General features: G+C 25.7%; 1 protein-coding gene across 3 annotated transcripts in view; it reads right to left on the bottom strand.

Moving 5' to 3' along the window:
• LOC136084068 (alpha-1,6-mannosylglycoprotein 6-beta-N-acetylglucosaminyltransferase B-like) overlaps positions 1-15,733 on the bottom strand; it is a 72,385-nt gene extending 56,652 nt beyond the window's left edge. For 2 of the 3 annotated variants that reach the window (XM_065804183.1, XM_065804184.1), the window contains exons 1-6: positions 15,595-15,733; positions 3,416-3,495; positions 2,220-2,309; positions 2,043-2,111; positions 1,847-1,936; positions 1,547-1,624 (exon numbers count right to left, since the gene is read on the bottom strand). In XM_065804183.1, coding sequence (XP_065660255.1) covers positions 1,547-1,624; positions 1,847-1,936; positions 2,043-2,111; positions 2,220-2,309; positions 3,416-3,495; positions 15,595-15,646 — 459 coding nt within the window. In that variant the 5' untranslated portion in view covers positions 15,647-15,733. The remainder of the gene's footprint in view (positions 1-1,546; positions 1,625-1,846; positions 1,937-2,042; positions 2,112-2,219; positions 2,310-3,415; positions 3,496-15,594) is intronic. The other variant, XM_065804185.1, reaches the window with a different exon arrangement.

Here is a 15,733-nt window from a genome sequence, read left to right on the forward strand (position 1 = left end):
AAGAATTTTTCAAACGTGTTTTATTTTTATTTAAGATAGGTTGTATTGCTTTAACTAAGTAGTTAGATATTCCATAATTAGGTGTTCCGAGAGTTGATATAACTATTCTCATAGGGTAAGCTTTTTCAGGCTTGTGAGCCTTAATTAGACCATACATACGAGGTGGGATTGGATCACTTGGATATATATTGTCATATTCTGTTTTTGAAAATCTTTGTTTTTTGTTAAGTTGTGAGAGATTTTGGCTAATTCTTTTACCCATTTTAAGTTCTTTTAAAGCATTTTTTTCTCAAACCCTAAGTTGTAGTTTAAAGTCTACAGAAAAGAAGCAAATATTCAAATAAAACCGCACTCGAATTATGACCCAAAAATTTTATGCGCAAAATTCAAAGGTTATGTTCACATGTCATACTCCAAATGCAGTGTTACACATTTAAAAAACGAGATAAACTTTCTTATTCAAGTTTATATTGAAAATGGGTACACCGAAAACCAACTAAAAAGTATTGCAAATTAAATTAGGAAAAAACGGTCCGTAAAGAACAATAGAATTCAACCTAAGAACAATGCTCTTCCAATAGTATCATTATCGTGGATACCTTCACTATCACCAAAGTTGAGGAAAATATTTAGAAAAGTCGGATATAGAGTAGTTTTTAAATCAAATCCTAATTTAAGAACAATACTAACATGTAAAAACAAATCTAGATTGCCCCAAAACAGCCAACCTGAAACGTATTTAGTTGAATGCAATTGCTCAAAAAAATATGTAGGAGAAACAAAGCTACAAACTAGAACAAGAACTCAACAACACCAAAAAAGTTTAAACGATGGCAAACATTATCAATCAGCAATTGCCACACATAGCAGGTTTTGCTCTGAAAAAATAACTTGAAAGAAAATTAAAACTCTTTAAGTTGAAATAAAAAAATTCGATCGTAAAGTACGTCAAGTACTCGAAATACAGAGGCACCAATGTTTCCCATCGAATGGCGGAATAAATCTCGATAATGGGCATTTTGTCAAAACTAAATTTTGGACTCAATATATTTTACGAGCTGATGATGCTGGTGTCCATAACCCAGTGAAAATTTCTCAAAATAAATTATTATTTGTATTAAGAGAATTCGTTTTGCTTGATGTTTTCTTATTAATACAACATACACACTTATACACGATGTCTACACTCAAATCATTTATATATATATACATATATATATATATATATATATATATATATATATATATATATATATATATATATATATATATATATATATATATATATATATATATATATATATATATATATATATATGTATATATATGTATATATATGTATATATATGTATATATATGTATATATATGTATATATATATATATATATATATATATATATGTATATATATATATATATATATATATATATATATATATATATATATATATATATATATATATATATATATATATATATATAAACGCTTTATAAAATTACACAATAAATACTCGTGAATTTATTTATAAGTAATTGCAAATGTTTACCAATACTCTCTTTTTGCATTGTGGAAAGATGTGATTGTTTACAATTCTACAGTTTTCTTTCGGACATTTTTTTTCTATCTAAATTCATAATTTTTAAATAAATTTATAAAAGTGTTAATTAACATTTCTAAATGTGTTTAGAAGTGTTTAAAAGTCTTTAGGTTCTATCAAATTGTTTTCTGTACAAACAAATATAAACCTGGGAGAATTGGATAAGAACAAAACAAAGTTTTACAAAAACGAATAAGTAAAAAAGTATAAATAGTAAATAAAGAATAAAAACAGTATTAAAAAAAAAACCTGACTAATATGGTAAAGTATTGAACACATCGATCCATCAACTCCATGCATTTTATATACTGGATTAACTTGCCAATTATTTTTCATCCACTAATGAAATAAGGTTCATTAAAAATATTAATTAGAAAACAACTTAACGAAAAAATTAAAGAATATAGCTTTAGAATTTCAAAATATAGCTTAGAATTTAGCTTACCAATGCGCTTGCGTTACATGATTGATAGCTTTCGTCGTGAGGTATGGAGCAAGGACAAATTGTTTCAACCTTTAAGCAAATAAATGTTATATTTTAATTGAACAAAATAAAAAATAAAATATATAGTAATATTTCTATTATATTAAACATAATAAAACTGCAATTAAGTTGGCAAACCTCACTCAAATAATTTATTATTGAACAAAGGGAACCATCAACTCCATTCGCTATATACAACGGATTTGTTTTCCAATTAGCTTGCATCCACTATTTGTAAATATAAAAAAGTATAAATGTTAAAGAAATATAAGAACCACCTGCAATAAGCAGTTTTTATCCAATTGACTAGACTTTAGCCCAAACTAGTTCTAAAAAGTTTACTTTGAAACAACACACTGATTAATTGGCATGGGGAAACTACATAGAATTTATTCACACAGAAATTGTAAATCTTAGGGGTCATATTCATGTTTTACTATTTGGAATGTTATTTATGCATGCATGTATTCATTTTTGTATTTGTGTATGTATGTATACATATAGGGTAGGTTAGGGTTTTATGAGTATTTTGAACGAAAGTCGAAGTATTTTCAAAACTTTAACGGCAATATGCTTGAATGAAAATTTTTTTCACTATTCATAATCCATCTATATACTTGAGCACCCCAATTTTTTTCTTTAAAACACAGAGGTTTTAAAAAAGTAGCAAAAGTGCTCATTTTACTTACACTACTTGGTAATTATGAACACTTTAAATTATCTCAAAAAATTAACTAATTAATATTTAAAGGTAATTTGAGCATGATAGTATTACATAAAAGCCGTATTTTTAAATGAAGTCAAATATAAATGTTTCCATGTCTTGTTTTCTGAAGAAGAGTGGAACAGATTTCTAGCTAATATATTTTTCTTTGTAAAAAAAAATATCTATACTCCATCATCAAAATTTCGCGCCCCTCATATTCTTTCATTTGTAATGATAATATTTAAACAACACCAAGAATGAAAAGCGTTTACTTAGATGAGATTGATAACTACTGCGTTTATATCTACGCTAATTGTACTGCTTCTTGCTATCACCACACAAAGACAATTCAAAAAAATACAAAGTAACTTAAAATTTAACTGCTCACATCTTAGAATTCTTTAGGTTAAATTACATAGATGCTTATAATAACCGAATTTGCTTTATAATATTTTCCACATCATAAATAATAATAAAAATTTTAGAATAAAAAATTTTACATTAAAAAGAAACAAAAAGTAGAACAAAGTGCTAACAAAAATTAGGTAAAAAAAAATTAAATATAAATAATTTTCTGAAAAAAAAAAATAGTATAATTAAGTTAAAAGTAAACTGTAATGATACTTGCCAAAACTTTATTTTCACATTCTGGGAAATCGACATCTTTTGGAATTGCGCAAACTTTTTCTTTTTTTAAATGGCTGAAGACTTAAACGAGAACATATATATATATATATATATATATATATATATATATATATATATATATATATATATATATATATATATATATATATATATATATATATATATATATATATATATAAAATATATATATATATATATATATATATATATATATATATATATAAATATATATATATATATATATATATATATAAATATATATATATATATATATATATATATATATAAATATATATATATATATATATATATATTTACCTTAATAAGTACACACGCACATATAGGGTAACCTGGGGCAAGAGACACTATCAGGGAGAATGTTCATAACTTGAGAAGAATCACGTTTTACAACAAGAAGTTTTGCCGGCCACTATCACATTATAGGCCTAATGATCTCTTAAATATTTGTGGTGATAGGTTGTTGTATTGGTACATAATTAAACTCAAAATGACAACAACTACCCTGTCTCACTTTCCTCAAAAACTGGGGCAAAGTAAGACAGATTTCATTTGAAGAAAAAACTAAGTAAAAATATAATTTTCAATAAAATTAAAGCAGACTTTTGATAAATTCGATCTAGTTAAATATAAGAATGCAAATAAAATCACTAAGGTATCATTTTATAATGTAATTTCTTTAATGCAACTTAAAATATATGAATATATTAGTATATTTGCTTGCATAAAAACAAATATTATCATAAACAAAAAACACAATAGGAAGTAAAGCACAATATTAACTGAAAAAATATATATTGAACAAAAGTCTCATGTTTTTCAAATATTTGAATAAAATACAAAATCTACTTGCATATAAAAGGAATTTTCCTTTTAAATCAAAAAATATGATAGGAATTAAAAAAATAATATCAATAAAAAATATGTATATGCAAAGTTTCATGTTAGTCAAAAAATTTGAATAAAATCTATATTCACATAAAAAGCAAACATCGTTTAATATGCAGTCTTTGTTTACCCAAACAGTACATACACAACAAGCTATTATGTCAATTTGGGTACCATTGTACCGTTTCCCTTGACAAACTGGACAAAACTAATCCTCTTCATTGTTTACATTTTCTTCAATCATTTTTCTTCATGCATTTTTTTAATTTTCTTTTCTTTTTGATCTTTTTTTTTTTTTTTTTGTTTAATTCATTGTCATTGTTCTTTTCCAGTAAAATTTTTTTCTTATTGTTTCTTTCTCATTGTTCTTTTCAAATAAAGTTTTTTTCCTATATGGAGAACTAGTTATAATCTGAGATTTTTCAGCTAATTTTCTTTTTGAAGGATAAAGTTTTGGAATTTGAAGTATATCTTCAAAGAACTTGATGAAGTAACAGTGGTCTCTAAAAAGCTTTCAATAGGCTTTAATTTATCAGGACTCATTAATTCTAATGCAGTCAACTTTCTTTTTTGTTATCGCGTTCAAAGTAAATTTCATGAGGTATGGATTACCTGATTTTATTGTTATTATCATTCAAAGATGTCCTTGGATATTCATTTTCTAACAAATGCCAAATAAATGGGACAACTCCAGTTGCTCTAAAACTTGAAGCAGCATTTTCCATATTAGTAGCTCTTAAATATGCTTTATTTAAAATTTCTCCAAGATTTTCTGTTTGTATTTATCTTCCTGAATGGTTTTGCATCCATCTCATACATGCTTGATTAAAAAAGGTTTTTAAAGGCCTAAAAAATCCACGGTTCAATGGTTGAAGTTAATGAGTTGTGGTAGCGAAAGCAAAAACAATCCATTGTCACAAGCATAGTCTATAAGTTTTAAGCTTTTGATGTGAGAACGATGACCGTCAAATATAAGTAAAAACTTTGTTGATCAAGGTGTATCGTACATGTTTAACAAAATGCTGCAAATATTCAAGAAATAAATCAGAATTAACCCAGTTATTTTCTGAGCATCCTTGAATAGTTCCAACTGGAGCATTATCTCTGAGTAATAATTTCTTTTTTTTTGCGCTTAAATACCATCATGGGTGGTACATAATGACCAACAGAATTACATACACATAAAATTAGTTTTTCTCTTGTAATTTGTCATTTAAAATTTTTTGGTCACTAAATGACAACAAAGTTATGTTATATTCTTTTAAAGTTTCTAATAAAATTCTGTTTTATTTTTATTAAAATTCTTTTATAAAATGTTGATAGCAAGTTTATAAACTTGCTATCGTAAACGTTTACCTGACGATTTATAAAGTTTATAAACTTGTTATCCTAAACGTTTACTTTGACGGTCTTTTTCAGTAACTTGCGTTGTCGCACTTTACCCGTAAATGTGAAGTTATATATATTTCTTAAATATCTTTGAGTCAAAATAATCATAAAAAAGCATAAAATGAAGAATGGCTGCTGAAAGATAAAAAACAAATCAATACAAACTCAATATTATGTTTGTTTAAGGCAAAAAATGGCAGCGTACGTGGATTTTTTCCACAAGAGAAAAAAAAATTAATTTTGATTTTTTAATCAAATTGACGCAACGCGTAAACTTTAAACCATTTTTTCTTTATCATATTATAGGAAAAAACTGATGGAAACTACTTTAAAAATAAAAAAAACATGATATTTTTAATATAATAAAACTGTGTCATTTCATAAAAAATCTGTACAAAGCTAGAAAACCTAAATGTCTCACTTTGCCCCAGGTTACTCTATATTTGTGTATATTGCAACCAATGTCGTAAAATTTTTAAATTCTTTCACGCCATTTGACTTTTACGGTTTACCAAATGCCCTTGTAATAATAGGCATCTTGCTTTTGATCATATATAATTCAAGTTTTAAATAATGCTCCTTGCCTAAAAAATTGCTTCAAGTTTTGTTCTCCCTCAAGTTTACAAGAGTATCCATATCAGATGCTTATAACTATAGACCGATCAGATAAATTTGCTGTCATGGAAAGTATTATTTCTTATGGCTTTTTGTTTTTTTGACCAAAACATCTTCATGCATAAACCTTCTAGATTCAATAACATACTTTAGGCAACCATTTGATTACCGACGTGGTGTACAAAATTATTAAAGAAACTTTTAATATATGGAATAATAGATAAGCTCTTTAGTTACCTTAGATAAAGTCTTTTAGACTTCTTATATAAACTTTTAGACTTCTTAGATAAACTTTTAGACTTCTTAGATAAACTTTTAGACTTCTTAGATAAACTCTTTAGTCATTTTTTTTCCTTCGGGTTCTAGTCGAAAAGTCGCAGTCCAAATCAACTATCATCGTTAATGAAAATTAAAAAAAGGCATTAATCTTTTTTTAACATTTGTGACCCTTAATTTCTCATTTAGGTAGAGATTATAATAAAGTTAGCTCTTTATTATAATATCTATCTAAATGAGAATTACTATATTATAACATTTGACCTTTGCCCCTAATATCCTGCCATTAAATACAGATAACAAAAACATTGTTTTTAATGATCAAAAGAATATTGCTGAAAGCTTTAACAATTATTTTGTAAAAATCGGAAAGGCATCAATTAATAAAATAACTCTAAATAAAAAAATATTTAAACCATATTTAAAAGAAGTGAATTTTGTAATGCACGAATTTGGCTTATCTTTTGATGAGCTTCGAAATGCATTTAAAACAATACAATCAAAGAAGAGTCTGGGACATGATGACATAAGCTCTTAGGTGGTTAAAGAAGTTTTTGATGTTATTAAATATTCCCTTCTGTATATCTTTAATCTCTCGTTGAAAAGTGGAGTTTTCCTAAACATATATATATATTTATATAAACAGACAGGGAGTCAAAGAAGAAATAAATGACCAGAGTCACCACAATCTTTTCATAGACCCTTTTTATAGCAACTAAAACATTTTAAATTTTTATTTATGAAAATAAAAATTTAAAATGTTTTAGTTGCTAATCTATAAGATCGGAAACAAGTTTATATCACATTAAAACTTACACTTCCTTTGAAACCATTACTTGTGGCTTTTCCCAGGGATCCAATTTAGGTCCTTTGCTTTTTCTTATCTATATTAAGGACATATTTTTATCTTCTCGTATACTGAACTTTATTATTTTTGTAGATGACACCCAAGCTTTCTACACCCTCTCAAAATATTAAGACTATTTTTAACACAGTAAATCAGTAGCTTGAAGATCTAAGTAATTTATTGGAGGCCAACAATCTTTCCTTAAACTTTAAAAAAAGAAAATATATTCTTTTCGCAAAACCATCAAAGTCAGACACATTACCATCAAAACTTCCAGATATTTTAATTGACAAAACAAAATTAAAAAGACCATTTATGAAGTTTCAAGGAGTAATACTAGATGATGATATTAGCTGGAAAGAGCATATCAAGTTATTAAAAAATTGTAAATCTAAAAGTATTGAGATTATTCATAAAACTAAGTATATTTTAAGTAAAGTATGTCTAAAACGTTTATACTTTGCACTTTTTCATGGCTACATTAGCTACTGCAATGTTGCCTGGGCAAGTACCTACCAATCAAAACTAGCTTTAGTCTATAAAAACAAAAGCAAGCATGCCGCATATTCACAAATGGATATGCTAGTATTAAAAAAATAATGTTAGAACTGAAAGTTCTTAATGTTTATGAAAAAACATCCATAGTACTCTTCATTTTATGTTTAAATTAAAAAATAATTTGGTTCCAAAAATATTCCATGATTACTTCCAACTTATTGATCATAAATACGAAGCAAAGCATTCTATGCTGAACTACCATATTTCATGTCTTTGAGACAATCGAGATTCTCGATACCTAAAAGTGGATCATAATTGAGAAATTCATTTCTCACAAATGATATTAAAACGACTTAACATTTATAATGCGTTGTTAAGCAACAGTTTATTGACCTTAACATTACTGAAAAAATCTCTCATTTTTAAAACTTTTACATGTCTCGAAATTTTTTTCATTAACGCAATAGCTGGATATGTTTATGGTTATATTTATAAAAGGGCATTTACTTTTATTAATAAAGATAGATTTTTATTTTATTTTAAATATATATATTTCGCCGTTTAAATATTGCTACAATACCAAAATATATAAATAAATATTTACATGACCGGGGCAAAAAGAAGACAACAGTAGTCTTATCACTAAGCCCCGTAGTTTATATCGTATGTATAAAAAATATATATAAACATAAAAAATAAAAAATAAAATAATTATCTAAGATATTTAGAAATAACTTCATTTTTAATAGTAAGAAGTTTTTGTTTAAGTTTTATTTTAAAAGTATGAAAAGAAGTAGTAGTTTCGATGTCGTTATCAAGTTTAGACTTCCGTTATTTGGGTTCTCTATTTGCAATAGAGAACCTAAAACCTATTATACGGCCACCAAATAGAGAATTTGGTGGCCGTATAACAGGTTTTGGATTGAATGTAGTTCTGATTTGAAAATCTAGTAGACTAAAAATGATTTATTTTATTAAAAAGGGTATTAAATATTACAGCTATCATTTTATTATCAATTTTGTACATAAAAGTATCTAATAAATGTTTAGTTGATAAACTTTGAGTATATTTAGTTTATTAAACAAACCTTTTGAGGGCGTTAAACTATTAACGTTTGAAATAATTTTTACAGCATGTTTTTGTCCACTGAGTAGTTTTTTTTATTTTGGTTGCGTTGGTGCTGCACCAAGCAATATTCCCATAATTAAGGTAGCTGTGAATGAAAGAAACGTATTTTTAAGTGTTCTTTAAAAGTTTTGGTTTAAAAACCTTTTAGCTCTATATATTAAGTCAATATTTTTTGATATTTTTTTTTTTATTATACTTATGTGTTCGCGCCTTGAAAAGATTTAAAATACTCGCAAGGAACGCGCACGAGTGCTCTCTTTTTATAATAGAATTATCAATACAAAGATAGGGAAGTTTTAATGGAATATTTTTTTTTTCGTGGATTATATGAAAAAGAGTGTATTTGGTTTTACTTATATGTAAGGATAGTTTATTCTACTTGATCTATTCAGTTAAGTTTGTGAGTTCCTTATTGACTGTTTCAAATAAGAAGTCAGTGTTACTATTATAGTAAAACAAGTTAGTGTCATCGGCGAATAAAACTAAAGTTATTATATAATATTAGAAAACTTATGTAAGTCGTTTATATAAATAAAAAAGAGTAGTGTTCCGAGTATTGATCCTTAAAGAACACCGCCTGTGACAATCATATATTTTGACTTTCCTTAGTTATACAATATATATTGTTTTCTATTTGTTAAGTAACTTTTGAACCAATCAATGTTTGAGTTTTTTATGCTATAATGTTTTAGTTTAGCTAGAAGAATGTTATGATCAACTATATCAAACGCTTAGCTGAGATCAATGAAAACTCCTACTGTATAAATTTTTTTCATCAAATGCTTTAAGTATGTCATGAATAAGGTGAATAATGGCATGGTCAGTGGAATGTCCTGTGTTAAATCCGAATTGTTTGTTGTAAAGAATATTATTTCTATATAGAAAGGAATATAGTTTATTGTACATATTTCTTTCTAGTATTTTTGAGAAACAAGGAAGAGTTGAAATCGGTTTATAGTTTACAACCTTTGAAACATCAACAGATTTGAAAATTGGTACAACTTTTGCAATTTTAAGTTTTTTAGGACAAACGTCTTGTTTTATTTTAGGATAGATTTAAAATGTGCAATAGTGGAATAGTTATATATTTTAGTGGTTTTATAATGACGCGACTACTAATATCATCATACCCTAAACCTTTTTTAGGCTTTAACAAAAGCATTGAATCCAACAGTTCTCTTTCCGTAAGTTCACTATTGTCCATTACATTGGTAATATGAGAATTTAAAAAAGATTCGAATTTTATTTCTGAGGTTTCTATTTTTGATGCTAAGTTAGAACCTACATTAACAAATTACTGATTAAATTGTTCTGCAATTAAAGATTTATCTGTTATAAACTCATTAATTGATTTAAGATTTATTGGAAGGCTATTCCGTTAAAGTTTTTTTTTTTTTCCTGTTACTCCCTTAATTATGTTCCAGGTCTTTAGCGTTTCATTTTTGTGTTTACTTAAGTGTTCAAAATAATAATATTTTTTAGAACGTCTTAAAATTGATTCAAAAAGACGCTTATAGTTTTTATACTTGGTTTCATTTTCAAGTGTTCTTTTTTTTTATGAGTTTATCAAATAACCGCCCTTTTTTATTCGACGACTCTAGAATACCCTTTGTTATCCAAGGATTTAATAGCGTTTTTGTTTTGACAAATTTCGAAGTGTCCGGAAAAACTTTGTAATAAACTTTTTGAAACTTATTAATAAACATGTCATATGCTTTATTAACGTTTGTAATTTTTAAAAAACGATTCCAATTTATAAAAGATAATTGGTTATGAAAATAAGTTACATTAGTTTCATTGATTACTCTAGTTGTTCTTCTCATTTTTGATTAATTTTATCGCACTTTTCTGACACTATAAACACTGAAAAGCGGTTAGAAATGTCAGATTTAAATATTCCTGTTTTAATTTTGGTATGTATGAATTCATTAGTGATTATTTGATCAATTGCAGTGGCACTTTCTTTGGTAGTTCGAGTGCGCTTACTAATGAGTGGAATATAACCATTCTGGAAAATATATTTAAAAAAGTTTTTTACTTTTTCATTTGCGTCATACTCAAGAAAGTTTACTAGCCGATTTTAATTATAAAAGTTTTTACATTTATATATAATTATGTATATATATATATATATATATATATATATATATATATATATATATATATATATGTATATATATATATATATATATATATATATATATGTATATATATATATATATATATATATATATATATATATATATATATATATATATATATATATATATATATTTATGTGGTACAAATACCTTATAATTTGTGTTTATTTTATATTTTATTGATATTGATTGTAAAATATAACTGCAATTAACGGGGCAAGATGATAAGACCATCGTCTTCTGCTTGTTCCAGACATTTTTTTACGTTAAAAATTTTTTAAAAAAACAAAATTTATATTGACGAAAAATATCTATCTATCTATGTATCTATAGAGTATACTTCTCTATTATACTATATTTCCCTATTATAATATACTTCCCTATTATAATATACTTCCCTATTATAATATACTTTCCTATATTTATCTCGACTAACATTGCCGCAAAAATTATATCCCAACAGAAAATAAGTTTTTCAAAACTCTTTTTTACGGCAGCGAATTTAAAATCTTATAAATAGCAGTTATCTCTGCTTGATTGGAATCTTTCTTTAAAACTTTTTATGAAATATATGATGTAAACTTTTCAAAATGTACATTAGGTTAAAAAACCAAGAGTTTAATGTCACCATGGATTACAAAAGATTGTAGAAAACCCTCTAAGATTAACCAAAAATTATATATCAAATACTTAAAAACCAAAACAAACAAAAGTAAGATTCTTTATAAAAATTATGCCAAAAAATTTGAAAGACAAAAGAAAAATTAAAAAAAATTGTACTACTCAAACTTACTCGAGATGAACAAGCATATGTGTAATCGCACATGCGAAATTCTTAGAGAGCTTACTGGCATGCAGAAAATAAAACCGTGATCATTGCTCAAAACTATAAAAATTAATGATAAATTTTCCTCTGATCCAACTGTAATAAGTAGTGAATTAAAGTCTAGCTAATAAAATAAATGAGTACGATTTTCAGATAACTTTGGTTTTAACATCTTATGAATAATCTTATGAAAATTTTGAGCAATCTTTTAAAATGATTAAGTGTAATAAATCAGCTGGTCATGATAATATAAATGGTAATGCTGCCATTAAGTCTTATGAACCCCTAAGTCTAAATCTTATGAACCCCTAAAAGATGAAATATTTAAAGTTTTACATTGTTCAATAAAACAGGGTGTTTTTCCTGATATAGCTAAAGTGACACCAATTTTCAAAGCTGGTGATGCATCCAATGTTTCTAATTATCGCCCAATTTCTGTTTTGTCTGTTTTTTCAAGATATATAGAGAATTTCATATGACGTAATTTATAATCACCTTTCTTTGAATAGTATACTACATGTCATAATCAATACATATTCAAAAAAAATAACTCAACAGAACATGCAATAATCCAAATTATTCACAATGTTTCTGAATTTTTTGAAAATTCTCAATCCACGATGGGAGTTTTCATAGATTTATCAAAAGCTTTTGATACAATTGATCAAAAATTCTCCTAAAAAGACTTGAATATTATGGAACTAAAGGAAATGTTTTACTGTTACTTGAAAGCTATTCAAGCAACCGTAAACAGTTTGTTTATAGTAATTTAACTGACCCACCCAATTTTTATTATTATTCTGTATTAAATATAACATGTGGTGTTCCCCAGGGTTCTATACTTGGGCCCTTTCTCTTTCTCATTTACATCAATGATTTACATGAAGCTTTGAACTTGATTGCTGTCATGTTTGCTGATGACACTAACCTCTTTTTACCTAATAACGACATTATTTTAAAATATGAATATCGAATTAACATATATTTCGAAATAGTTTAAAAGAAACAAGATTTCACTTAATGTTGAAAAAACTAATTGGACACTTTTTCATCCAGCTTCTAAAAAAAAACTTCTGCATTTCAATTTACTATTTCTTTTTTATCGACAAAATTCTAATAAAAAGAGTTATTAATACAAACTTTTTAAACATCTATACCAATGAAAACCTTTATTGGAAATATCACATAGAATTCTTGTGTAATAAAGTTGCTAAAAGAATAGGAATACTCTATAAAGCTAAAAGTGTTTTAAACAAACGTATTTTAACTCAATTATATGACTCCTTTATCCATTGTCATTTAAACTATGCAAATATGGCTTGGTATAGAGCTAATAAATCCAATCTTAGGCCTCTTTATCGTCAACAAAAGCATGTTGCTCGTCTTATTATTTTAAATATAGATTTACTCATGCCAAGCTCTCTTATTTGAAATATAAATTCTTGATATATATCAGCTAAATGTTTTTAATATTCTTTGTTTTATGTACAAATGTAAAACTAATTCCAACCCAGTTTCTTTCCATAATTTATATACCCTACAAGATAAAAATAAATAGAATTTAGGAAGTGATAATTTAAATCGTCAACCATATTTTCAAACTAATTTTAGAAAATCAAGCATTTCATTTCATATAGCTTCTCTTTGGAATAGAATAGTTTTAAAACATTTTAATTTTACTTTGGAATGGAGTCACCGCTCATTCAAAATAAAGGTTAAGGAAATCATTTTGTCTATTGATGATATATTTTTGTATTTTTAAACATTGAATAAGTTACTTTTTTATTTTTTTGCTGTGATGCAACTGAATATGCATATTAAAGCTCTTAAATTTGTCTTGTGCTTTATATACTTGACCATGTATGTATGCATTTAATTTTTATCAAGTACTTGTATATTTTTTCTTATTTATATTTTCTAACTGTGAAAAGATTTTTAATCTTCAAGATTTAATTTATTTGTATAACGACTTTTATACTTTGTATAAAATTTAAGTTTCAAGTTCTTCATCAGCGGCTCTCTGTGACAAGTCCTGATGGTCTTCTTTGTGTTTCCGCATTTATTAATTTTTTATTTATTTATTTTTACAATATCTTTACTCTATTTTTTTCTTGTATAATTGTATTTGTATTATAAACATTGTAATTAAGAAAAAAAAAAAAAAAAAAAGTTTACTGTTTAATAAATATTAAGCATGTATTAGGCTCAAAACAACAAATTAAATGCAGCAAAATTTGTAACTTAAAATATAAATTTTTTTTTAAGATTTTTATTTTTTTATTTTTAACATATTTAATTATTTTATACCAAAGTAAAAAGAAAACTAAAAAATAGTTTTACTGTGTGTCACTGCAAATGTTTTTCACAAAAATTATTTTATTTTAACTTGATTAACAAATACTTGTGGCAGATTTATGGGTAAAAAAGGATTTTCTTAGCGAGCGAATGAAAAAAATATCAAACCGGTTTTGTTTATGCTAAAATCTTTTTACACATTTTACAGATGAGATATTTTTGGCAGTTTGTCATTTATATCAGCGAAAAAGATTTGGTAAACATCATTATTAGAAAAAAAATGGTTGATAGTATCCAGCATGATATTTATTAGAATTTTTTTTTTACTATTTACTTATTTTTTTTATTTAGGTGTCCCAAAAATTAACACCTCCTTTCAAACCAATGCATCGGTTAATAAGAAGGTGTTTTGAAAGGAGGTTAGAAAGAAGGTGTTTTGAAAGGTTAGAAAAGAGCAAGCTTTGCGACATCGCGATGTCGCAAAACTTGCCCAGTGGTGGTGTTTGAACCACGGATCATTTGTTTCTGAGGCAAGTGCACTACCGCTGCGCACGGTTTAAAGCTTTATGTTTGAATTAAAAATAACGGAGATCTTAGAACATACCAATGTGTAGCAACGTCGGGTTTATTAATTAAGTTCTTTAAAAACAGACAGAATGCTTTAGTTTTGATACATAACTTTTTATTTTAATACTAGTAATCCGCTAGAAACTCCTTAATATCTAAGTATGATGCTTTAATAATTTAAATAAATTCAGCAAAGAGTAGGTTTTGAGTGTATGGGTATGGTAACGGTATAGATAAATCAAAAAAATATTTAATGCAAATTAAGAAATTATAAAGATATTAAGTTTTGTCACCTTAAATATCAAACAAAAATTAGCAATTTTTTATTCTATCAGGAAAAATTCCTTCACCAATCAACGCTTTAAATCAAATAGTTTTTAATTCTTATAGAAACATAGTTAATAGCAACCAATAACTATGTAGTTATATGTTTTAGTGGCTCTATTGGTTCGTTTTTATAAAATATTTAACTTATAATGTAAGCCGTATAAGTATATAAAAAAATAATGTATGTATAAAGTTTCAAAACTTCTCAACGTTTACAAAAATCTAATATCTCATAAATTATGTATTTGATTTTTTTTTTATATGTAATTTTTTTATCTATATTTATGTTTTTAACTTGAATGAGCATTATTTAATTTTATCCATTCATATAATATTAACTTACTTTTTCCATTAACAGAAACTAAAAGAAAACACCACAACAAAATTTGTTTCATTTTTTAGCTTTTTAAAACGTTTTTTCCAAGTTGACTATGAATTACACGAGCTAATGTTTACTTTAAAGTGTATATAATGTACACACA

This window comes from Hydra vulgaris, chromosome 08 (genome assembly GCF_038396675.1).
Source record: "Hydra vulgaris chromosome 08, alternate assembly HydraT2T_AEP".
Classification (NCBI taxonomy): domain Eukaryota; kingdom Metazoa; phylum Cnidaria; class Hydrozoa; order Anthoathecata; family Hydridae; genus Hydra; species Hydra vulgaris.